The sequence below is a fragment of the Liolophura sinensis genome, chromosome 2 (genome assembly GCF_032854445.1).
Source record: "Liolophura sinensis isolate JHLJ2023 chromosome 2, CUHK_Ljap_v2, whole genome shotgun sequence".
Lineage (NCBI taxonomy): Eukaryota > Metazoa > Mollusca > Polyplacophora > Chitonida > Chitonidae > Liolophura > Liolophura sinensis.
This window is the reverse complement of record NC_088296.1, coordinates 4,807,124-4,831,101: the sequence shown is the minus strand read 5'-3', so window position 1 is coordinate 4,831,101 and position 23,978 is coordinate 4,807,124. Positions and strand designations below refer to the sequence as shown.

Below are 23,978 nucleotides of genomic sequence, written 5' to 3'. Positions count from 1 at the left end.
CCTTGAACAAGCTGAACATGTGTTGAACTTGAACAAGCTGAACATGTATTGAACAAGCTGAACTTGAACAAGCTGAACATGTGTTGAACTTGAACAAGCTGACCATGTGTTTAACTTGAACAAGCTGACTATGTGTTGAACTTGAACAAGCTGAACATGTGTTGAACTTGAACAAGCAGAACATGTGTTGAGCTTGAACAAGCTGAACATGTGTTGAACTTGAACAAGCTGAATATGTGTTGAACAAGCTGAACTTGTGTTGAACTTGAACAAGCTGAACTTGTGTTGAACTTGAACAAGCTGAACATGTGTTGATCCTGAACAAGCTGAAGTTATTTATTTATTTATTTGATAGGTGTTTTAGGCCGTACTCAAGAATATTTCACTTACATGACGGCAGTCAGCATTATGCTGGATGGAAACTGGGCACAGCCTGGGGGAAACCCACGACTAAACAAGCTGAAGATGTGTTGAACTTGAACAAGCTGAACATGTATTGAACCAGCTGAAAATGTGCAGAACTTCAACAAGCAGATCATGTGTTGAACTTGAACAAGCTGAAGATGTGTTGAACTTGGACAAGCTGAAGATGTGTTGACCTTGAACAAGCTGAACATGTGTTGAAGTTGAACAAGCTGAAGATGTGTTGAACTTGGACAAGCTGAACATGTGTTGAACTTGAACAAGCTGAACTTGTGTTGAACTTGAACAAGTTGAACATGTGTTGAACTTGGACAAGCTGAACATGTGTTGAACTTGAACAAGTTGAACTTGTGTTGAACTTGGACAAGCTGAACATGTGTTGAACTTGAACAAGTTGAACTTGTGTTGAACTTGAACAAGCTGAACTTGTGTTGAATTTGGACAAGCTGAACATGTGTTGAACTTGAACAAGCTGAACATGTGTTGAACTTGAACAAGCTGAACATATTAAAGCATATCAAACAAGCAAAACTACACGAAAATTTTTTTATACATATTAAAATGTGTATGTCAACAAATAACAATACTCCAATCGGTCATTATGCCATAGCCTTAATATTACAACCCTACACAAGGATCAGTCTTATGTTACTGGTGTGACTCTTAACTCAGAGATAGAAATACACAGGACATCACCTTACATGTAGGTCCACTTGTACACACATGTGAATACATGAATACACACATGTGAATACATGAATACACACATGTGAATACAGAATATCATGACATATGCCTTGTGTGAAAAACAAAAAACTGCTCAGGGTCAGAATTTCATGTTTTCACCACAACATCAACATCACTCACCTAAAAAAAATTCTTAACAGGAAAAAATTCTCAACAAAAAAAATTTTAAAAAATAAAATTTTTTTTTTTAAAAATGCTACTGGAGATTCACGTTCACGCAGTTCCCTTGGCGGTTTTTAGTGCTGATGCAGAGCGCTCCCTGAGGTTGTCAAGCAGTGGTTGTTGTTCTGCGAAGAAGTCTTTGGTCTGTGCACACACCTGGTTGACACACATAGGACATCTGAGGGACAGCTGTTTAGGACAGGCCACATTAGTGTCCAGGTGAGTCTTGACAATGTCGGCCAGAGCCTGACAAGCAAAGCATATCAAATACAGCACTTCACTTAAAACATGGCTACGTGCACAGATATATTTTTGCAGATTTCCTGACTGGTCCATTAGCTGTAGAATGGGCTGTTGAAGTTTGTTTGGAAGGTAGACAGGTAAGATTGTAATATTGTTGGAAAGAGAAGTACAAAAAAAAAATTATTGTGTTAAACAACAATCAATTAAATATTATAAATAAATCTGGCTAAAAATTAAGGCTCTGCACCAACAATAACACTTTGATCTTTATTTGCCTTTTTGGGCAAAAAATCAGTTTTTTTGGATGAATAGAACATGTATACATGTAAGATTCATAGTAGACTGATTGACTGTCACAAGTGTAACAGGGCAGTCAGAGATGTCACAAGTGTAACAGGGCAATCAGAGATGTCACAAGTGTAACAAGGCATTCAGAGATGTCACAAGTGTAACAGGGCATTCAAAGATGTCACAAGTGTAACAGGGCATTCAGAGATGTCACAAGTGTAACGGCATTCAGAGATGTCACAAGTGTAACAGGGCAGTCAGAGATGTCACAAGTGTAACAAGGCATTCAGAGATGTCACAAGTGCAACAAGGCATTCAGAGATGTCACAAGTGTAACAAGGCATTCAGAGATGTCACAAGTGTAACAAGGCATTCAGAGATGTCACAAGTGTAAGCAAAATGAAGTAGAATGATTGACACGGTCATACGCAGGTATTATTCTCTAACAAGATAGTGCTAAGATCTGACAGTAAATCAACAAGAAGAGCCAAAATTATTATACTGTTATAACTATGTTTATCATATGCATAAGGATTGCAGAGCAGCCACTTTGTATGGAGTTATAAAATCATTGTGGTGGTAAAAGACACAGTTGAGAAATTTGAGCACAAATTTACTGCAGAAGTTTTTGATATGTATTTGGCAATGCATGTCCTATGGTGACAACTGCAACCCTGTGAATGGCTGAGGGAATGTTGAACTATGTGGTAAATATACTACCTTTGTTTTGATCTGAAAATCGCTACCAATGATTGCCTATCTGTGTGCTCTGGGAGACCTCTGCAACCCTATGATTGGCCACAAAATCGACACTGCCACACACACAGACAGCATTGATCCCCCTCTCACAATACCTCTCCTTATTTCTTAAGGGTTACAATAAGACTGATTGTTTGCCATTGCACACCCTGTACTCAACACTGTTTCACAAATGTGACAGAAATGAGTTTCATGCGTGGAATATTAAACTGATAATGAGTAACATTCTCAAATGACATCCACAGATCTTACCTGCCCGGTCACCCAGGTACATCGAGTCTGAGATTGCCCTGATGTTTATAGGTCTGGCAAAGTTTGGCTCGGCCAAGGATGGCCCCAAACCAAAATCAAAGTGTGCACCATTAAAAAAGCCTGCTGAGTGGAAGATCTGACAAGCGTAAGAACATATAAAAAGCCACACTACTTAGAGCTAATGTTAAAAGATACATGTATTACGTCTAAAATCTAAAAGACCTATCCACATAGCAAATTACAGAGTTGCAAGTCACAGCAAGTAAAGCCTGTTCCACTATTAAAGTGCATGCACCTGTATGTGTTCTCACCTTAATTAATTAGTTAATTAATTAATTACCTTAATGAAAGTTTGACTTCCATTCAGTGATGCTGCTCTTCTTATGTTCTTCACTCCAACCTAAATAAAATAAAAGTCAGAAATGTTGACTGACTCTTTGAGCCTATGTTAATAACAATCTAAGTATTACTTTAATATTTATGGTATATGTAGAGCCGACAACAACAATAACACTCGGGCTGAATGGTATACACCTGGGGTTCAGATAATCTATCTTAATATACCCAGCATACATATACAAGTAACAGTAATAGTTAACTTTGGTGTTATACCACCCATGGCTGTGAAGTGCAGGCATTCGCTTTCTACAACAGACCATTCACCACTTCGTGTTCAATTCTACAACAGCACTGATCATTCACCATTCCAAAACAAAATAATTTGACTTGTATTTTACGCCGTATTCAAGAATATTTCACTTATACGATGGCGACCAGAATTATGGTGGGAGGAGCGCGCTAACTAACTAAGCCATGGAGGCCCCCAAAATAATTAGTAACAATAGGTCTCCCCATTTAATATACCAGACACTCCAGATTCGTAAACCATCGAAGATTCTACTACTGAATAAATGAATGCTTGAGTGGGGTGTTAAACATTTAGGAAATAAATGAAAGTGACTGACAAACAAAAACATACACGCATGTAGGAACAACAAATCTGAAGTCAACTTTTCAGTTATTTCGAGAGTGCACAGCGCCACTTACCTCTGTGGCCAGATTCTGCGCAAACTCCAAGTCCATCACAAACAGTGTCTCAATCTGGTCGCTGGTGAAGGTAATTGGCACTAGGAGCAGGTTTTTCTTTCCTCGTGCCGCCAGACCTTTGATAGCTTCGTCTGTGTAGGGACTCAGCCACGGCAACCGGCCAACCTAAGACAAGGTCAAAACAAATCTACATGGACACTTGTTCACATAAATGTAATCAACACCCCGAGCAACACCCCTTGTCATTCTAATGAATCGACTAGCATATCCTCATGAGCCAGAGTGGCTAATATGGGTAAAGAACAATCTCTGTCGTTAACAACACCACCACAGCTAGACAAGATTGATCTTCCAAGCACATGTGAGACTCATTGATGGGTTTACATGTAGGTTATAACATCGACACCCCCATGGAGCTATTTCTTTTTATTTACAACGACGGCCAGCATAATGTTGGGAGGAAACGCGCTAGCGCGCTCACCAACTGCCCACACTAGCGCACTCACCAACTGAGCCATGCTGGCATGCTCACCAACTGAGCCACGCTAGCGCACTCTCCAAATGAGCCACTGAGGCCCCCCTGTAAAGGGAGAGTAGAGAATGGTGCACATGCTGTTGAGATTATGTGATGTGCCATAATGCTGGAAAGCCCAGAAAACAGAATAACCTCCAGACAAAAGGCATCAGGCTAACCACATGGAGTTCAATACTGAAGTCCTCACTAATCAGGCAAACTGCCGCCAAGTCAGTATGTCCCATTCCTCAACATACCTTAGACTGCCAGACAAGTCGATAGGGGTGGCTGTGTCCCAGCTTCTCCATTACCCTGTTGACCGTGGCTCCCACTTCATAAGGGTACGGGTCACCCCGATTTACAAGCTGGGGACAGAGCATAATATCTAAACAAAAAGAGTTCTAATCACACGGCTGTTTCTTAATTACATGTACACCATTTGATACTAATGATCATTACTGTAATTCTTTACACTTTTCGCATGTTTGCGTGATGTTTCGCATGTATTCAAGCAAATTCTGATTGCTTTATTCTCTGAAGACTGATAAAATTATACTGTTTGTGAAGCCCTGAATTTGGCCAATCCAACGCATGTAGATTTGTCTTCAAACCAAAATTTAACGGATACATAAATTACACTGACAGTTATTCCTTCATACATGTATGTGAAAAGTATGAGGAATTAGGGAACAAGTCAATGGTAAAAAAAACAAGAATAATGCAAATAAATATCCCTGTTATTACATGTTCATGGATAGCTGCTGGAACATGTCTATTCTATACATGTTCATGTAAAGCTGCTGGAACATGTCTATACATGTTCATGTAAAGCTGCCGGACAGGTTATTACATGTTCATGTAAAGCTGCCGGACAGGTTATTACATGTTCACGGATAGCTGCTGGAACATGTCTACAATGTTCATGTAAAACTGCTGGAACATGTCTACACATGTTCATGTAAAGTTGCCGGACAAGTTATTACATGTTCATGTAAAGCTGCTGGAACATGTCTATACATGTTCACGTAAAGCTGCCGTACAGGTTATTATATGTTCATGTAAAGCTGCCAGAACAGGTTATTCCGTGTTGATGTAAAGCCGCTGGAACACGTCATTACGTGTTCACGTAAAGCCGCTGGAACACATTATTACATGTTCATGCAAAGCTGCTGGAACAAGTTATTACATGTTCCATGTAAAGCTGCCGGAACAGGTTTTTACATGTTCATGTAAAGCCACTGCAACAAGTTATTACATGTTCATGTAAAGCCATTTGTGCATTGTACAGTGGACAGAAAACATTGTAAGCTAACCCACCAGAAGTATGTACAATGTACAGAGCATAGAAAATGTTTTACTGTAACCAAGCTGAAGTATGTACAATGTACAGTGCATAGAAAACGTTATATAGCAACCCAGCAGAAGTGTGAGCATTTTACAGTGCACAGAAAATGTTGCAAAACAACCCAGCAGAAGTACATACATTGTACAGTGCACAGAACATGTGGTACAGTAACCCAGCAGAAATATGTACATTGTACAGTGAGCTGAGAATGTTGTACAGCAACCCAGCAGAAGTACGTACATTGTACAGTGCACTGAGAATGTTGTTCAGCAACCCAGCAGAAGTACATACATTGTACAGTGCATAGAAAATGTTGTACTGTAACCCAGCAGAAGTACGTACATTGTACAGTGCACTGAGAATGTTGTACAGCAACCCAGCAGAAGTGTGAGCATTTTACAGTGCACAGAAAATGTTGCAAAACAACCCAGCAGAAGTACATACATTGTACAGTGCACAGAAAATGTTGTACTGTAACCCAGCAGAAGTATGTACAATGTACAGTGCACTGAAAATGTTGAACAGCAACCCAGCAGAAGTACATGTACTGTACAGTGCACTGAGAATGTTGTTCAGCAACCAAGCAGAAGTACGTACATTGTACAGTAACCCAGCAGAAGTACGTACATTGTACAGTGCACTGAGAATGTTGTACAGCAACCCAGCAGAAGTGTGTGCATTTTACAGTGCACAGAAAATGTTGCAAAACAACCCAGCAGAAGTACATACATTGTACAGTGCACAGAAAATGTTGTACTGTAGCCCAGCAGAAGTATGTACAATGTACAGTGCACAGAAAATGTTGAACAGCAACCCAGCAGAAGTACATGTACTGTACAGTGCACTGAGAATGTTGTTCAGCAACCCAGTAGAAGTACATACATTGTACAGTGCATAGAAAATGTTGTACTGTAACCCAGCAGAAGTACATACATTGTACAGTGAACTGAGAATGTTGTACAGTAACCCAGCAGAAGTACGTACATTGTACAGTGCACTGAGAATGTTGTACAGTAACCCTGCAGAAGTACGTACATTGTACAGTGCACAGAGAATGTTGTACAGTAACCCAGCAGAAGTACATACATTGTACAGTGCACTGAGAATGTTGTACAGCAACCCAGCAGAAGTATGTACATTGTACAGTGCACTGAGAATGTTGTATAGCAACCCAGCAGAAGTACGTACATTGTACAGTGCACTGAGAATGTTGTACAGCAACCCAGCAGAAGTATGTACATTATACAGTGCACTGAGAATGTTGTACAGGAACCCAGCAGAAGTACGTACATTGTACAGTGCACTGAGAATGTTGTACAGCAACCAAGCAGAAGTACGTACATTGCACAGTGAACTGAGAATGTTGTACAGCAACCCAGCAGAAGTACATACATTGTACAGTGCACTGAGAATGTTGTACAGCAACCCAGCACAAGTACGTACATTGTACAGTGCACTGAGAATGTTGTACAGTAACCCAGCAGAAGTACATACATTGTACAGTGCACTGAGAATGTTGTACAGTAACCCAGCAGAAGTACGTACATTGTACAGTGAACTGAGAATGTTGTACAGCAACCCAGCAGAAGTACATACATTGTACAGTGCACTGAAAATGTTGTACAGCAACCAAGCAAAAGTAAGTACATTGTACAGTGAACTGAGAATGTTGTACAGCAACCCAGCAGAAGTACGTACATTGTACAGTGCACTGAGAATGTTGTACAGCAACCCAGCAGAAGTACGTTCATTGTACAGTGCACTGAGAATGTTGTACAGCAACCCAGCAGAAGTACGTACATTGTACAGTGCACTGAGAATGTTGTACAGCAACCCTGGAGAAGTACATACATTGTACAGTGCACAGAGAATGTTGTACAGCAACCCCTGCACAAGTACGTACATTGTACAGTGCACTGAGAATGTTGTACAGCAACCCAGCAGAAATACATACATTGTACAGTGCACTGAGAATGTTGTACAGAAACCCAGCAGAAGTACGTACATTGTACAGTGCACTGAGAATGTTGTACAGTAACCCAGCAGAAGTACGTACATTGTACAGTGCACTGAGAATGTTGTACAGCAACCCAGCACAAGTACGTACATTGTACAGTGCACTGAGAATGTTGTACAGCAACCCAGCAGAAGTACGTACATTGTACAGTGCACTGAGAATGTTGTACAGCAACCCAGCAGAAGAACATGCATTGTACAGTGCACTGAGAATGTTGTACAGTAACCCAGCAGAAGTATGTACATTGTACAGTGCACTGAGAATGTTGTACAGTAACCCAGCAGAAGTACATACATTGTACAGTGCACTAAGAATGTTGTACAGCAACCCAGTAGAAGTACGTACATTGTACAGTAAACTGAGAATGTTGTACAGCAACCCAGCAGAAGTACATACATTGTACAGTGCACTGAGAATGTTGTACAGCGACCCAGCAGAAGTACATACATTGTACAGTGCACAGAGAATGTTGTACAGCAACCCAGCAGAAGTATGTACATTGTACAGTGCACTGAGAATGTTGTACAGCAACCCAGCAGAAGTACATACATTGTACAGTGCACTGAGAATGTTGTACAGCAACCCAGCAGAAGTACGTACATTGTACAGTGCACTGAGAATGTTGTACAGCAACCCTGCAGAAGTACGTACATGGTACACTGCACTGAGAATGTTGTACAGCAACCCAGCAGAAGTATATACATTGTACAGTGCACTGAGAATGTTGTACAGTAACCCAGCAGAAGTACATACATTGTACAGTGCACAGAGAATGTTGTACAGCAACCCAGCACAAGTACGTACAATGTACAGTGCACTGAGAATGTTGTACAGCAACCCAGCAGAAGTACATACATTGTACAGTGCACAGAGAATGTTGTACAGCAACCCTGCAGAAGTATGAACAATGTACAGTGCACAGAAAATGTTGTACAGCAACCCAGCAGAAGTACATACATTGTACAGTGCATAGAAAATGTTGTACTGTAACTCACCAGAAGTACACACATGTACATTGTACAGTGCACTGAGAATGTCGTACAGTAACCCAACACAAGTACATACAATGTACAGTGCACAGAAAATGTTGTACAGCAACCCAGCAGAAGTACATACATTGTACAGTGCACAGAAAATGTTGTACAGCAACCCAGCAGAAGTACATACATGTACATTGTACAGTGCACTGAGAATGTCGTACAGTAACCCAACACAAGTACATACATTGTACAGTGCACAGAAAATGTTGTACAGCAACCCAGCAGAAGTACATACATGTACATTGTACAGTGCACAGAAAATGTTGTACAGCAACCCAGCACAAGTACATACATTGTACAGTGCACTGAAAATGCTGTACAGCAACCCAGCAGAAGTACGTACATTGTACAGTGCACTGAGAATGTTGTATAGTAACCCTGCAGAAGTACGTACATTGTACAGTGCACTGAGAATGTCGTACAGTAACCCAACACAAGTACATACAATGTACAGTGCACAGAAAATGTTGTACAGCAACCCAGCAGAAGTACATACATTGTACAGTGCACAGAAAATGTTGTACAGCAACCCAGCAGAAGTACATACATGTACATTGTACAGTGCACTGAGAATGTCGTACAGTAACTCAACACAAGTACATACATTGTACAGTGCACAGAAAATGTTGTACAGCAACCCAGTAGAAGTACGTACATTGTACAGTGCACTGAGAATGTCGTACAGTAACCCAACACAAGTACATACATTGTACAGTGCACTGAGAATGTTGTACAGCAACCCTGCAGAAGTACATACATTGTACAGTGGACTGAGAATGTTGTACAGCAACCCAGCAGAAGTACGTACATTGTACAGTGCACTGAGAATGTTGTAGAGCAACCCTGCAGAAGTACGTACATTGTACAGTGCACTGAGAATGTTGTACAGTAACCCAGCAGAAGAACGTATATTGTACAGTGCACTGAGAATGTTGTACAGTAACCCAGCAGAAGTACATACATTGTACAGTGCACTGAGAATGTTCTACAGCAACCCTGCAGAAGTACATACATTGTACAGTGCACTGAGAATGTTGTACAGCAACCCAGCAGAAGTACGTACATTGTACAGTGCACTGAGAATGTTGTAGAGCAACCCTGCAGAAGTACGTACATTGTACAGTGCTCTCAGAATGTTGTACAGTAACCCAGCAGAAGTACATACATTGTACAGTGCACAGAGAATGTTGTACAGCAACCCAGCAGAAGTACGTACATTGTACAGTGCACAGAAAATGTTGTACAGCAACCCAGCAGAAATACGTACATTGTACAGTGCACTGAGAATGTTGTACAGCAACCCAGCAGAAGTACGTACATTGTACAGTGCACAGAAAATGTTGTACAGCAACCCAGCAGAAATACGTACATTGTACAGTGCACTGAGAATGTTGTACAGCAACCCAGCAGAAGTACATACATTGAACAGTGCACAGAAAATGTTGTACAGCAACCCAGCAGAAATATGTACATTGTACAGTGCACAGAAAATGTTGTACAGCAACCCAGCAGAAATACGTACATTGTACCGCGCACAGAAAATGTTGTACAGCAACCCAGCAGAAATACGTACATTGTACCGTGCACAGAAAATGTTGTACAGCAACCCAGCAGAAGTACATACATTGTACAGTGCACTGAGAATGTTGTACAGCAACCCAGCAGAAATACGTACATTGTACCGTGCACAGAACATGTTCTTTTGAAATGTCAAACAAACATGTTGCTCAACTGGTGTATTCCAGTTGTTACGTGTGCGCCAGTTCATTCCTATGCCCAAGAGAACCTGGGACCAAGTGTGTTATGACCATTTGTTGTGAGTTGAGTCACAGCTTCAGCTTTCATGCTTACCCAGCTTTATAAAGCAGCTTTTATCCATACCAGATCTTCTCAGGGGGAATACTTACCTGTAAAGGCAGGGAATGGGCTGAGAAGAGAATGACAACATCATCACGGTCCTCTTCTGGGAACTTCTCTAACTCAGCCTGGATGTTTTCTGCAAATGTCTGAGGAAAGAATGGGTAAAGTACACACACTTACTCATACGCCTTACAGCGCATGCTTCACTCTCCACCTTTCACTTTACATCACAGCCACCAATAGACTAGCTTGATCTTTGGAGCCTGAGGGACACACACAGACTTGTTTAGGTCCAGCCTTATAACTTGTGTCCTCATCACTGTGACCCCAGTGACCTTGGTCTTGTTCAACTTTTCTGTACAAAATATACTATTGCTGCTAGTGAGGTAAAATGAAAGGAAAAGCGCATGCACTGTGAGGAGTATGACACTTACTCTCTCCATGACAGGCCTTTCAAAAACTATAAGAGATTGATTCTACAGCACTGTGTTGTACTGAGCTTTAGAATATTTCACATGAGAAAGTGTGGTAGATGGACAAAAACTGCCCAGCTAGTTCCCTAGCTTTAACAGGAGAGTCACTTACAACATTTTGAGCTCTGATGAGAGAGTAAAACTGCACCAAAACTGTGTCGGTGATGAGTCTTCCTCCTTTTTTTGGAGGCTCATTTTTTATGCTCTTTGCATATTTTGAAAACCCTGACATGTACAGAACTTACATATTAAAGCCTGGGTGGGCCACCTGCTTGATTTCTGATATAAAATGCTTTTCACAGAGAAACAAACTAACTGAATATTCACAGGAGGCCCTGGATCTCTGATGACCTTGACATGCACACAGCCTACCTGTACTAAGCCTGGGTGGGTAGGCCACCTGTCAATCACGCTCCAGATCATGTTACTGGGCACGCCTCGCTTGCTGTAGTAACGATAGATGGCCTTCAGGCTATTTCCAGTTGTTGAACAGCAGTATTGTGGGTCCTGAGTGAATGCTACTGCCCTTTCAATCCCATCACTACAACAAATTAATACATTGTCTCGTTCATCTAATTGGTGTATACATGTAACAAAGTACAAATATACAAGAGGAAGATTCAATAGGTGTGTGCCTTCTTCTGACAGGGCGAGTCCATGCAGCCAAACTGCTGCCGCCACTGAAGTATCACGAAGAAGACACCAGATGTGACACTCCACCCAGTCATATTACACTGCCATCTGGTCAACCAGTCCTGTTTCCTTGCTCTAACCTCTCAGCGCTGAGCACCAAGCCAGGCAGCAAAAGAGTACTAACTTTGAAGTCTTTGGGATCACATGACCTATTGATAGTAGATTTATTTATTTCATTGGTGTTTTACGCTGTACTCAAGAAACAACAACAACAACAACATGTACAAGTGAAGGAAGATCAATTTCTCCATGTATTCGGTGCAGGCAATATTTTGGCCACGCGAAATGAAAACACAGCACCATTTGCCTGCAAAGATAATGGCCAAGCAAGCCAGATAATTTGTCAAAGAAACCATTCATGAGAGGAACCACAGGAGGTCAGATTACATCCGACTATATCCAAGTCAGCCCGCTGTTTATGGCATTCATAAACCTCTGGGCCTCAGCATGGAGCAAACCCACTGCCACAGTGCAAGGGACAATAACCAGCTAGGCCCGATTACAGAACAACAGAGTTTACTGCTACTGACCAATGATGTTCACACTTCACTTGTCATCACAAAGTGACAGGTTGTAACTTTTAATCACTACAAAAACTATTGAAGTCGGGTGGTCGCCATTTTGAAATTTTTGAATGTTCGATGCGGCAATCATCATTATTGTTGAAAGTCTCGGCCGCTCAGGACAGACTGATATAGAATTTGGTGGCAAAATATATTGGCCGCTGGACGCGTTGGACAGGTGCCTGCATATTACAGGTCGTTTAACATGGAAATAGTTTGGTCGCAGCAGAGAGTGGCCGCTTACCGCAGATGGACGCTCATTACAGGTGGTCGTAGGTACAGGTTTGACTGTATTTCACTGATATGGTGGCGGCCAGCATTATTGTGGGAGGAAACTGGGCAGCGCCCGGGGGAAACCCACGACCATCCGCAGGTTCCTGGCAGACTTTCCCACGTACGGCCAATGAGTATTAAAGGAATACTGTCAAGATCTTATAATCATCGGTATTTATTTAATAATTACCTCATAATCCCTCATTATAACGAACCTGGATGTTTGTTTACCCTGGACTCGCTTCCACGGCGATAGTCGGCTCTCACGCTAGGGAGCCGTCAGCCAGAGTGGAGTTAATGAGGTGCCCGTCACGTGATCCCAGTGACGTCACCGTAAGAACGGGCCCATACTGAACAACACTGTTTCACATACCACATACGATCTTAGGCGCGAAAATACCAAAATAAAATAATGTCAGACTGTGAAACGGACATACTAGAAATTCCAATGTGTATACCACCTATAGACCCGTACATGTATGATCCTATACGAACGGATTCAGCGCGTGGAACCCATGAATTCAGCCAGTAAACCGTTCCCCTCACTCATCCGACAGCGAGTCTGACCACGTCGACAGCTGTCAGAAACCAGAAGATTTTCGGACCGACAATTTGACCTGGTGACTACATTTTATCTCAGTTAATTCCTTGCTATTTTCCGATTTGCTGGCACTATATGGCCTTATGCTGGCCGCCGTGGCAGAAATGAAATATTCTTGAGTACGGCTTCAACAGCCTATCAAATAAATTGGTCGCAGGTATCCTGGCATTTTCAAAATATCACGGGAGTTAATACAGACCTTTAAATCACAGCATTTTAAGTGCAAAACTAGGTTTTGTTGAAGTTCACAAAAAGAAAACGATAAGCATACTGTAATTTCTGGTTACTAGGCCTATAAGCCGTAGCTCTCAAATTATGGCCCGGTGTTTGTCACTTTTCTTTCCCTTCCTGTGTTATTTATCACTTTGTCCCTGCCGGTGCCTCAAGCAGGTTAGTGCCCTAATATCCTCGGCTTTGAGGTAATGCCTTGATTCAGAGGTCTGTGTTAACCCACATGTCAAATATTACGATTAAATCATAAGATTCAGTCTTTTGAGATTCACGTAAACTTGGTCTAAATGTCCGAATATGTAAGTAAAAATTTATCGAGGTGCATATTTGTACAACAGCAAATATGTTACGCCGACAGCTGAAGCTTTGAATCCGCTTCTCATCGTATCAAGGAATCTGTACCAACTTATGTATGATCTTCTCTGAATATCAAATCTGTTTATTTTCAGGTGTGATTGTGAGAACTGTGATATTATGCCAACTAACGTAGAATGCCTTTGCTGTCAGGAAGTGCCAATGACTGACGAAGAGCAGCTAGATATAAATTGCATCACAGAACACGAAGGCTTTATTGTTGTTGTTGTTGTTGTTTCGGTACTTCAGACAAAGGACTCGATATCTCAATTGACAGGGGAATGTCCGGTACAGCACCTGTTGTTAGCCGTGCTACTGCATTTTCATAGCCCAGGCTCGCCAACTTCTCTGGGTCTCGATCAAACATGCATTTGGAGAAATGCTTCCTGCACAGTTTGTGGTGGTACTTGAGATCGAAGTCCCTCTTGCAACAATGAAGCCAGACTTTCCTCGTGGTCGCATCTTTTGGAAAGGCAAAGAAAGAAATTCCACCTCCCTTGACAAGCTGACTGTTGCATCCGTAAGCTGCACAGATCACAGGCATAACTACCTTTCAAAAATTTCTCAAACAACAGCAAATTTGGGTCGAAATAAATGCCTTTTGGTCGCGTGTTTATAGCCTTCTATTATAGAACTTCTGCACGCATGGAGCCAGAGTCTTCTTACCGTGACGTCACGGGCTCAGCAGCCTCGCTTTGAAATTCACAATATGCATATTCAGCCGAGCGGTATTCGTCGCCGGTTGCATCAGAACGACTACAAGCAGGCCGTTTGTGGTTACAGGGGCCCAAATACTATCAATATGATCTTTTTAAACAGTTTGGAGGCACAAATAATTTATTTTCTTGACAGTATTCCTTTAATAATAGAATAAGTCAGGGTAAAGTCATGGGATTTCCAACACTCTAGACCTCAAATATTTATTTACGCTGTACTCAAGAATATTTTACTTATACGACCGCGGACAGCATTATGGTGGCAGAAAACTAGGCTCTACCCACAACCATCCACAGAGGCCTTCAAATAACATGGTACCCAAAATATTTTAATCAGCAACCACACAAAAAGCTTGTGTTCAAGCTGTATCAACAAAACAGGGTGTCCAAATCAGACTTATCCACAAAAAAAAAGTCCAAAATCAGCTTCATCTCTACAACAGAGTGTCCAAAATGACCTCTTTCCCCGAAACACCAGGCCCTGGTATACAGACACTGACCTGACCTATACTGGGCCTCTCACACTCTGCTGAGCTTAACATGGGAGAGAGACAGTAGCTTGGATGGAGCTAATTGGCTAAATCCTAACCTCTCCATCTGCTCAACTGTGTCCTCAGTCAGTGGATCAGCATAACGGAATCCGATGTAATACTTGTGTGGCGCTGAAACAAGGCACAGAAAAGGCTTGAAAACGACCGTTCGTGTAAGATTCAATGTATGCGGTTTGAGGGTTCATAGTTCAAAGGCCTCACAACTACGTCTAAGCTGTAAAGCCCTATTGTCATTATACATATTTTTTTTGTACAGCTGCAAAAACAATGTTGCCTTCACGCAGTATAAGTGAAATATTCTTCAGATGGACACTGATCATGAACCAAAAGATCTAGAAGTACACAGGTACATTTAAAAGACTGGCAACATGAAACTCCACAAGGACACCATTCAGAAAACAACATGATCACCTGTCCCAACAATGTGCCTGTATGCTGATTATGTAAGCGAGAAACAATATAAATCCCCTGTAGCGATCTTTGCTATTGTTAGCCAGAAAGTAATCAGCTCTGCCCCAATCCTTAACCAATGACAACTGCATTCACACTTCTAAACTCATTGATCAGCAGGAATCTAGCTTCTGTCAACTGAGTCCTCAATTCATCAACCATGAAAACACCTCACAATCACTTTGGTCACTTACCCGTGGCAGGACTGATTTTATCCAGGATTTCTACCATTCCTTGACCTTGAAGCTCTGTCCATTTTTTCATGGGGGACCCTCCGCCGATTTCGCGGTACTGGTTCTGCAAGCTCGGGGTTCTCCTTTTAGCAATCAAGGGGGCCAGCTTGCTGAAGACAGACGACAAAAAGCCATAAGGATATATACATGAAGTCTTCTAAAAATAGCTTTCATCATCTCAAAAGCAAACAGTCGTTTGTGACAGGATACGTAGAAAAATAAACAAGAACCAAGTATTAAGAGAGAAAGCAATTATCATAAATTATGCAGAAATATATGGCCAGCTGAAAAAATCTGTTAAAGCTCTTGTCACAAATTCTCTTGCCACATGTTTTTTTTTTTTTTTTAGACACTTTGCTTTTTCCTTGGTAGTGTGTCACATTTTGTATCAAATGAACACTAATGGTGTTAACACAACTTTGACCTCCCACAGCTCCCCGGTGTGTTAAGGGAGGTTCCATACCTCTGTACAGGCAGCTGTATGAGGTCCCGGTCCATGAAGATTCTCAGCAAGAAGTCATGAACCTTCTCCATAGTTTCTGGGCCACCCAGGTTCAGCATCATGATCCCCGTCTTTGGCTTCCTACTCAAAGTATACACAGCACCTTAAATGTATACAGCATATTAGAGACAGTACCTTGTACACAGGACACTACAGGCAGCACCTTATACACAGTACACTACGGGCAGCATCTTATACACAGCACATTACAGACAGGACCTTACACACAGCACATTAGAAAACACCTTATCCACAGCACATTACAGGCAGCACCTTACACACAGCACATTACAGACAGGACCTTACACACAGCACATTAGACAGCACCTTATACACAGCACATTGTTGGCAGCACCTTACACACAGCACATTAGACAGCACCTTATACACAGCACACTACAGGCAGCACCTTACACACAGCACATTACAGACATGACCTTACACACAGCACATTAGGCAACACCTGATACACAGCACATTACTGGCAGCACCTAACACAAAGCACACTACCGGCAGCACCTAATACACAGCACATTACTGGCACCACCTTATACACAGCACATTAGACAGCACCTTATACACAGCACATTACTGGCACCACCTTATACACAGCACACTACAGGCAGCACCTAATACACAGCACATTACAGGCAGCACCTTATACACAGCACATTACAGACAGGACCTTACACGCAGCATGTTAGACAGCACCTTATACACAGCACATTACTGGCAGCACCTTATACACAGCACATTACAGACAGGACCTTACACACAGCACATTAGACAGCACCTTATACACAGCACATTACTGGCAGCACCTTATACACAGCACATTAGACAGCACCTTATACACAGTACATTACAGACAGGATCTTACACAGCACATTAGACAGCACCTTACTGGCAGCACCTTATACACAGCACATTACACGCAGCACCTAATACACAGCAGAACAATTCCTAACTGATCACCCTTCTGTACATACAGCTGGTGAAAAATTCCAGGAAATTCTAGGTCATTCACTTTACAGTACCTTCTCTACAGACCATACTGTGGTGGCCATAACATTTTTCACAGGAAAAACAAAAAATATAGTGTTAAATCAGAAGTCGAACCAATTTAATGGTGACCAACAAAATGAAGCCCCATGCACACACGTCCACTGCAGGCTGTTAACCTAATAAAACATGACACCCCATCCCGTCACATTATACTGACAGCGAGCCTGTTTCCTTGCTCTGATCTCTCAGTGCAGAGGGCCAAGCGACACCTCCGAGGTTTGATGCCAGATCTATAAATTACTAACTTTAAGGCAGACACTCTAATCATTAGGAGTTTCCTCTCTTTGCGTAGGTCTTACCCTGATAATGTTGAGCTGTTCCGATGCCAGACGCCAGCTGCCATTGCTGGGATACATCGTTTCTGTAAGAGTGACCTCCCTTCTGACACTGTATAAGCCTGACACAACAATCCTGTAAACAGGCAAAGGTCAACTTACTTAAAACTCTCTATATGATTGGTTTGAATTCACAGCACACTAAAATGAGTAAGTTGTGTGTTCACTTGCACAAGCACACATGAAAACAAAAGACAACACTATACTGGCATTGATAAATTATTCCTCAAAAAAAAAAAAACTGTTGCATAGAAGAGATATCACAGTTCAGGGTTTTCATTTAGAACTGGAGAATGGGGTCAGAGTTCAAAAGTAGGTGGCTGAATTGAAAGCAGTTATGTCACAATTTCTATTGAAACTGGAGAATGGGGTCAGAGTTCAAAAGTAGGTGGCTGAATTGAAAGCAGTTATGTCACAATTTCTATTGATTTGAATTGTAAGAATATTCAAAGCAGGCGGCTACGGGGACGGCAGTAGACAGCTATTTGCAGCCTGCAACGGGGACAGCAGTAGACAGCTGTCTGCAGCCTGCCACAGGGACGGCAGTAGACAACTGTCTGCAGCCTGCTACTGGGACGGCAGTAGACAGAGCTCTGTCTGCAGCCTGCCACGGGGACGGCAGTAGACATCAGGTGCATCCAAAATCTGCATTGTGTCTGAGGTCAAAGGCACAAAACATGGATAAAGAAGCAAATGCACACATGATAGCCACAAGCCTTTAGAATTTATATTTTTCTTGTTTGACTGACTCAGCAAACTGTTCTTTCTATTTTACATCGATGATGACTGATCAAATGATAGCTAACGTTGTTAGGTTGACTTCTGCATATTTTGATGCGCAGGTCTGAGATTTTGGTACACCTGACTCGCCATAAATGCACAAAGTTTATTCTCACGAGCGACACGGTAATATTTCTGTGGGTTTCAAAAACATTTCAACTATGCAATGGATTTACACTTGCAGGAGTGGTTGAAAAGACCCGTCTCTTTTCAGTCCACGCGTGCCGTCGTTTTGGGGTGGATTTAACGGCCAACTTCATTCCGCAAAGGGCCCTACAGAATGGATTAAACATTGAGGCAGGTAAAAATTAGAAATTCCTGAAATTTGATCTCAACGTTTATTTTAATTGAACTAAGCTAACACCATAGCAATCTTGAACGAGAAACAAAGTAACATAAAACTGCAAGCTTACAAAACGGAAATATGAAATTTGATTATTTTGTTTTGAAATGGTGCCACTAAAGTTGTAGGCCTAATCAAAGAGCTGAACAGATAAGAGAAGTTTTCCTAACTCAACCACACCCGATGAAACTGTACCTGATTACTTTATGTGTTACGTAACAAGAAAAGCGGCTTACTACAAGAACAGCACATTGAAGCCAAGCCAGCAAGTCTGCATGGATATGCATCCGGAAAATAAAATATGATGATAACAGGCGCAACACATGACTGCAAATCAAGACCACTGGACGAGGGACGTTTGCAGTTCAAACCTTTCACCAGTAACCGTGTCAGAGTTATGCTTACCGTAAACATTGCGGCTCAGAAAAGATCTGCACGCTGTCACACCCGTCATCTTCCCGGGAGCAGTAACGCGCCTCTTTTATACGAAGAGTCTGGCCAAAGGGAGGCTACTGTATTAGCGTACGTCTCACAGAAGTCACAGAAATTCATAAATGTCAGTCATTTCTTCTCTCTTAAAAAGGAAGAAGAAGAAGAAAACGATTTACTATTACCTTTAAAAGACCCAAAGTGTTACTGTACATTTCTTCATTTCAGGCAGGTTTGCAAACATCTTCAATGCAAAATATTTTATATGGGGGAAACAAAACGCAATGAACCGAATGCGGTATTTTCCAAAAGTGCATAAGTCGGCTATTAAAGGACAAAAGTAAGAACCATCTGAAAAAGAGTTTGAATTCCATAAATCGAAAATATACAAAAATTGTCCCGTATATAGTTCCTATAAGGTAGGCATTCACATGTAAAACTATTTAAAGATCTACTTCTAACTGGTGGTGTATCATTTATGGCCGTGTTTTTCATTTAAGGTTGCAAGATTCACGTGGTTAAATATCACAAATGACAAAATGTTATGTTCGTCAAGAAACAAGAACTAGTTTTCATCCATATGTTATGTTATGAGCAAAGTACGCAAAAATAGAAAGGATATTTTGTCCGACACTTGAATAATTTGCCATATCATCAATTTTCTTTGGCAGATCATATTTAAATTTAATAGATTAATTCTGAATATCAATTCATAAATAAATTTGTCTTAGAGTTATAGGCCTGTAACGTACATTTTATTTGACGGGTTGCATACGAATGTCTGCTTCTAATTGCGGAGCACTCTGCAGTATGGTAGAACTGGAAGTTGTAAAGTTTAGGTTGCTGTGTTGGTCATTTGGTAGAGGATATGCGGATATACCAGCTCATTGAATTTATTTATTTGATTGGTGTTTTACGCCGAACTCAAAAATATTTCACTGATACGGCGGCAGCCAGCATTATAATGGGAGGAAACCGGAAAAAGCCCGAGGGAAACCCACGATCATCCGCAGTTTGCTGTCAAACCTTCCCAGGCCGGAGAGGAAGCCAACATGAGCTGAAGGCCTACTTGAACTCACAGCGACCTAAGTACATTTATGTATATGAAGAGAGACGACCACTGTGATGAACTAGGTGACAGACCTTTCCTCAAGTGGCTGTACTTTCCATTCATTACAAAATTCACACGTCTGGACTTTTGTGTACGTTGTGCTATGTTTTTTAACTCGATCTTATTTTCGCGCACTGGGTATACGCTGCGTATTGAATGACACGCTAAAGTTTCCTTAGGCACTGGTTTATTTGTGAGGATATTAATTATATATTCACTTCATGATTATGTATAAATGTGATAATATTATTGAGGCTATACCAGAGACTTGTGGCCAAATGCTGATTAACACCAATCAAGTTGGAGTTTTGCTGCTGTCCTAGAAAGGAAAAATATTTCCTTTCTATAAAATTTAAACTTCACCTGTGCACGTGGTACCGTTCAAAATGTAAGTTCCTAAAATTTATGAAGGTCGTCGCATTAAAACATTTTCAAACTTATTTCAAACTAGTTATTTTAACACTATAAATGGTACAGGTGCAAGTCTGTTATTTTGCTCGTAGGCAATACTTGGAAAATATTCTTGCTAACTTGATAATGTGGATTTGATGAGCGAATATGGATTTTTCACAAAAAACTCTGGAATAGCCTCTTTAATTTGCATGCATGCACAAATGGACGGAAAGATGATACCTAACTGTTCGATTCTGAAATGTATATTTTTGTTTGCTTGCCACTCATTATACTTCTGTAATGCTCCATTAATATATACAGATATGTTCGCGTCATCATAGATGACATCTTGCAGCAACCTGGGCATGGTCGCTAGTTTTCCCCCGGACACTGTCTGGTTTCCTCTCATGCTCCATAATGCTGGCCGCCGTCGACCAGTACGATGTAAAACACCAATCAAATAAATTAGAGATGACGAGGTGAACGTAGTAATAACGTCCTAAATATGAAGGTCTGTGCAGTTATACATGTAATATTAGAAAAGAGTGCCTCAGCATTCCAGTAAATGCGACATGTAGATTACATACAAGATACTCTCCTTATTTTCTGGTTACATATGTGTATTTCATAAACTACGCTGCCTCGCTCTGTGTCAACTTTTAAGAATCACCAATAGATACAAATGTAAGCACGTCTGATTCACACTTCCGCCAGAAAATTGTTTCCGCAAGCTGATTACTTCGAATGATAACACATATGTCTGTCATGGTCGTTTAGTCCGTTCCTCTTGTTTTCTATTGCAGGTTCTCTGATGATAGTCAGTTCCATCTTTGGAATGCTGGTTATTGTCTTTAAACGACCCATTGAAATAACTGAGATTATTGTAGAAGAAACTAATCTGGCAAAGCTGAGCAAATCTCTCGAACATATGGCGCCTGCGCAGTTTTTACGCAGCCTGACGTCCCTTCCAGGAGTATTTGGTGCCTCTATAGACAATATCCACTTGCCGACTGTGTCTTTCCCAAGCGCGACTTCCCCGTTGGCAATAGAAAATAACAGGTATGCACGTGACATTTTATACACGTAAACTGGAGGAGTGCTCTCTGGCTTATTACAGAAAAGTGCCACTCTGTCGGCAGCACCATGTAGGTCAATCCAACTCTAAACATTTATCAGGCACAGAAGGGCTGTGCGTCTCCTGTGGGTTTTCTTCGCAAAGTCATATAAGAGAATTATTCTTGATTCATCATTTGTTTATTTAATTAATTATTAATTATTTATTAACATTTTTGTGGGCGGAAGGATTGTGGGCTCTTGGCAATCACTCAAAATTATAATCATGGGAACCTGTTACTTCCAGTCAGTCTGTGATCAGAAAGGTTTAAGGGTGGAGGAAATCGGAGTTCCCGGAGTAAACCCACCCATCTTTGGCAGGTATCTGACAAACTTCCAGACTTAAAGACGCAGCTGAATCAGAGAGAGCAGGATTTGAACATGCGACCTCAATGGTCAAGGACCAGACAGTCGATCGCAGAGAACCAGTGCTGTAACCATCTGAGCCATCGAGGCCACCAGGTTAACTGGATTGTCTAGAGTAACTCACTGATCTCCAGGTACGATAAAAAATAATGTCTACAGAATTGTTCTTTTCAATAAACTAAGTGTACTATATTCAACACATATACACCCGGATGTTCCTTGATATGTTGCTACCAGCAAGGACAGTCACTGGGACAGCGTATTTAACACGGAGGGTGTATTTATTGGAATAAAATCCAGAGCAGCGACGACAGTGTGCTAATTGCCAAATGGTCAAATGTAACAGAAGTCAGACTTCTTGTCAATTTAAGTCAGCCAGGGTTTTATTCTAACTTCATTCTGAAAATGTAGCAACTTAGACGCCTCTTAGCACCGGGGTTTAAGATGTGCAGTGAAGTTTATTGCAATTTATTACACGTCATTGATCTAGAACTCCCACAACACATAGCTATATCTGTATAAATATATATTTACTATCGACTAATATTTTGTTCAGCTGACTTGTTCTCTTTTCCGCCTTGCCCTCCCGGGAATTTTGATGATTCTTAAATCCTGCCAAACACAATCACAATTAACAGTCTAATGGCAGCACTCTTCAGCCTCATATACTTTACGCCGATTTAAATAGGACAACTAAAAGGTAAACGTAAGAACAACAATGGTCATTTCTGAAATTGCATTCAGTTTACTTTTTAACATCTTCAGAGATAGAGCATTGACGAAAAACCTTTATAGATATACAGTTTAAGCGAATGACATGCAAATTATTCCAGAATATATGCATGTCTAAATGATCATCTCCACCAAATTTCATGAATTTCCTTAAAATCAGCCTAAACAATGTATTTCCACGAAAAAAGGAATAAGTGGATAACATGAAAATGTTTTAAGGGTAGGCCTGCAAAAACAGGAGAACATTTTATCATATCCGATTAGGTTTCTCCTCATAGTATTCCACGAACAATAAGGCACAATCAAAGATGTTTCCCTTGTGAATAAACTACGGACAATATTCCTCATTCCAGAATGTTTTCCGTGAGGAGATACCAGGCACAATATCCGTCATTCTGACAGGTTTCCGTGAGGGGATATCTGGAGTAATATCCGTCATTCTGACAGGTTTCCATGAGGGGATACCAGGAGCAATATGCGTCATTGTGGCAGGTTTCCGTGAGGGGATACCACAAACAATACGCGTCATTCTGTCTGGTTTCCATGAAGGTGATAGCACAAACAATATGCGTCATTCTGAAGCAGTTAACAGTTTTCAATACTGTTGAAAAAACGCGAGGTATGTTCTAGACTTAGTGAAATCAGTATTCAAATCGTGTTCCATGCCAGAATATCAGTTTTCGGTAACAAAATATGTATCTTAGTTGCGCTTTGATTATAACTGTTCATAGAATTCACACGTCTGGAATTTCAACCAAGCTACCAAACAAGCCACCAGTCAGTCGGTTATTTTCAGCACAGCTCAACAGTACTCGTCAGCTTACATCCACGAGGGGAACGGAAGTACATCCACCAGGAGAACGGACATCCATCAGGAGGACGTTGTAGTGCGCATGACCACACATATGGCGCGAAATGCAAAGTAGTGGGGTAGAGTTACACATTTGTGTTCAGTAAAAAGACATACGGATTAT

The 23,978-nt window shown here is 41.2% G+C and overlaps 1 protein-coding gene across 1 annotated transcript; it reads right to left on the bottom strand.

Moving 5' to 3' along the window:
* Nucleotides 1-1,370: 1,370 nt before the first annotated feature.
* Nucleotides 1,371-19,315, bottom strand: LOC135462861 (ferrochelatase, mitochondrial-like). Its single transcript, XM_064740150.1, has 11 exons — nt 19,266-19,315; nt 17,702-17,813; nt 16,299-16,418; nt 15,797-15,945; nt 15,191-15,263; nt 11,543-11,711; nt 10,745-10,843; nt 4,693-4,800; nt 3,922-4,086; nt 3,215-3,274; nt 1,371-1,578 (listed from the first exon to the last, which is right to left on the bottom strand). The coding sequence occupies exons 1-11, from the start codon at nt 19,312-19,314 to the stop codon at nt 1,384-1,386; spliced, it is 1,299 nt and encodes a 432-aa protein (XP_064596220.1). The 5' UTR covers nt 19,315; the 3' UTR covers nt 1,371-1,383.
* Between the last annotated feature and the right edge of the window lie 4,663 nt (nt 19,316-23,978).

What these genes read in the sequence shown, in the direction of transcription:
- LOC135462861 (XM_064740150.1), bottom strand. Translation starts at nt 19,314, where the DNA reads ATGACGGGTGTGACAGCGTGCAGATCTTTTCTGAGCCGCAATGTTTAC. An exon ending in CCCACCCAGGCTTAGTACAG is followed by an intron (nt 10,844 to 11,542) that starts GTAGGCTGTGTG and finishes TTCTTTCCTCAG; the next exon opens with ACATTTGCAGAAAACATCCA. An exon ending in GACTTGTCTGGCAGTCTAAG is followed by an intron (nt 4,087 to 4,692) that starts GTATGTTGAGGA and finishes ACCTTGTCTTAG; the next exon opens with GTTGGCCGGTTGCCGTGGCT.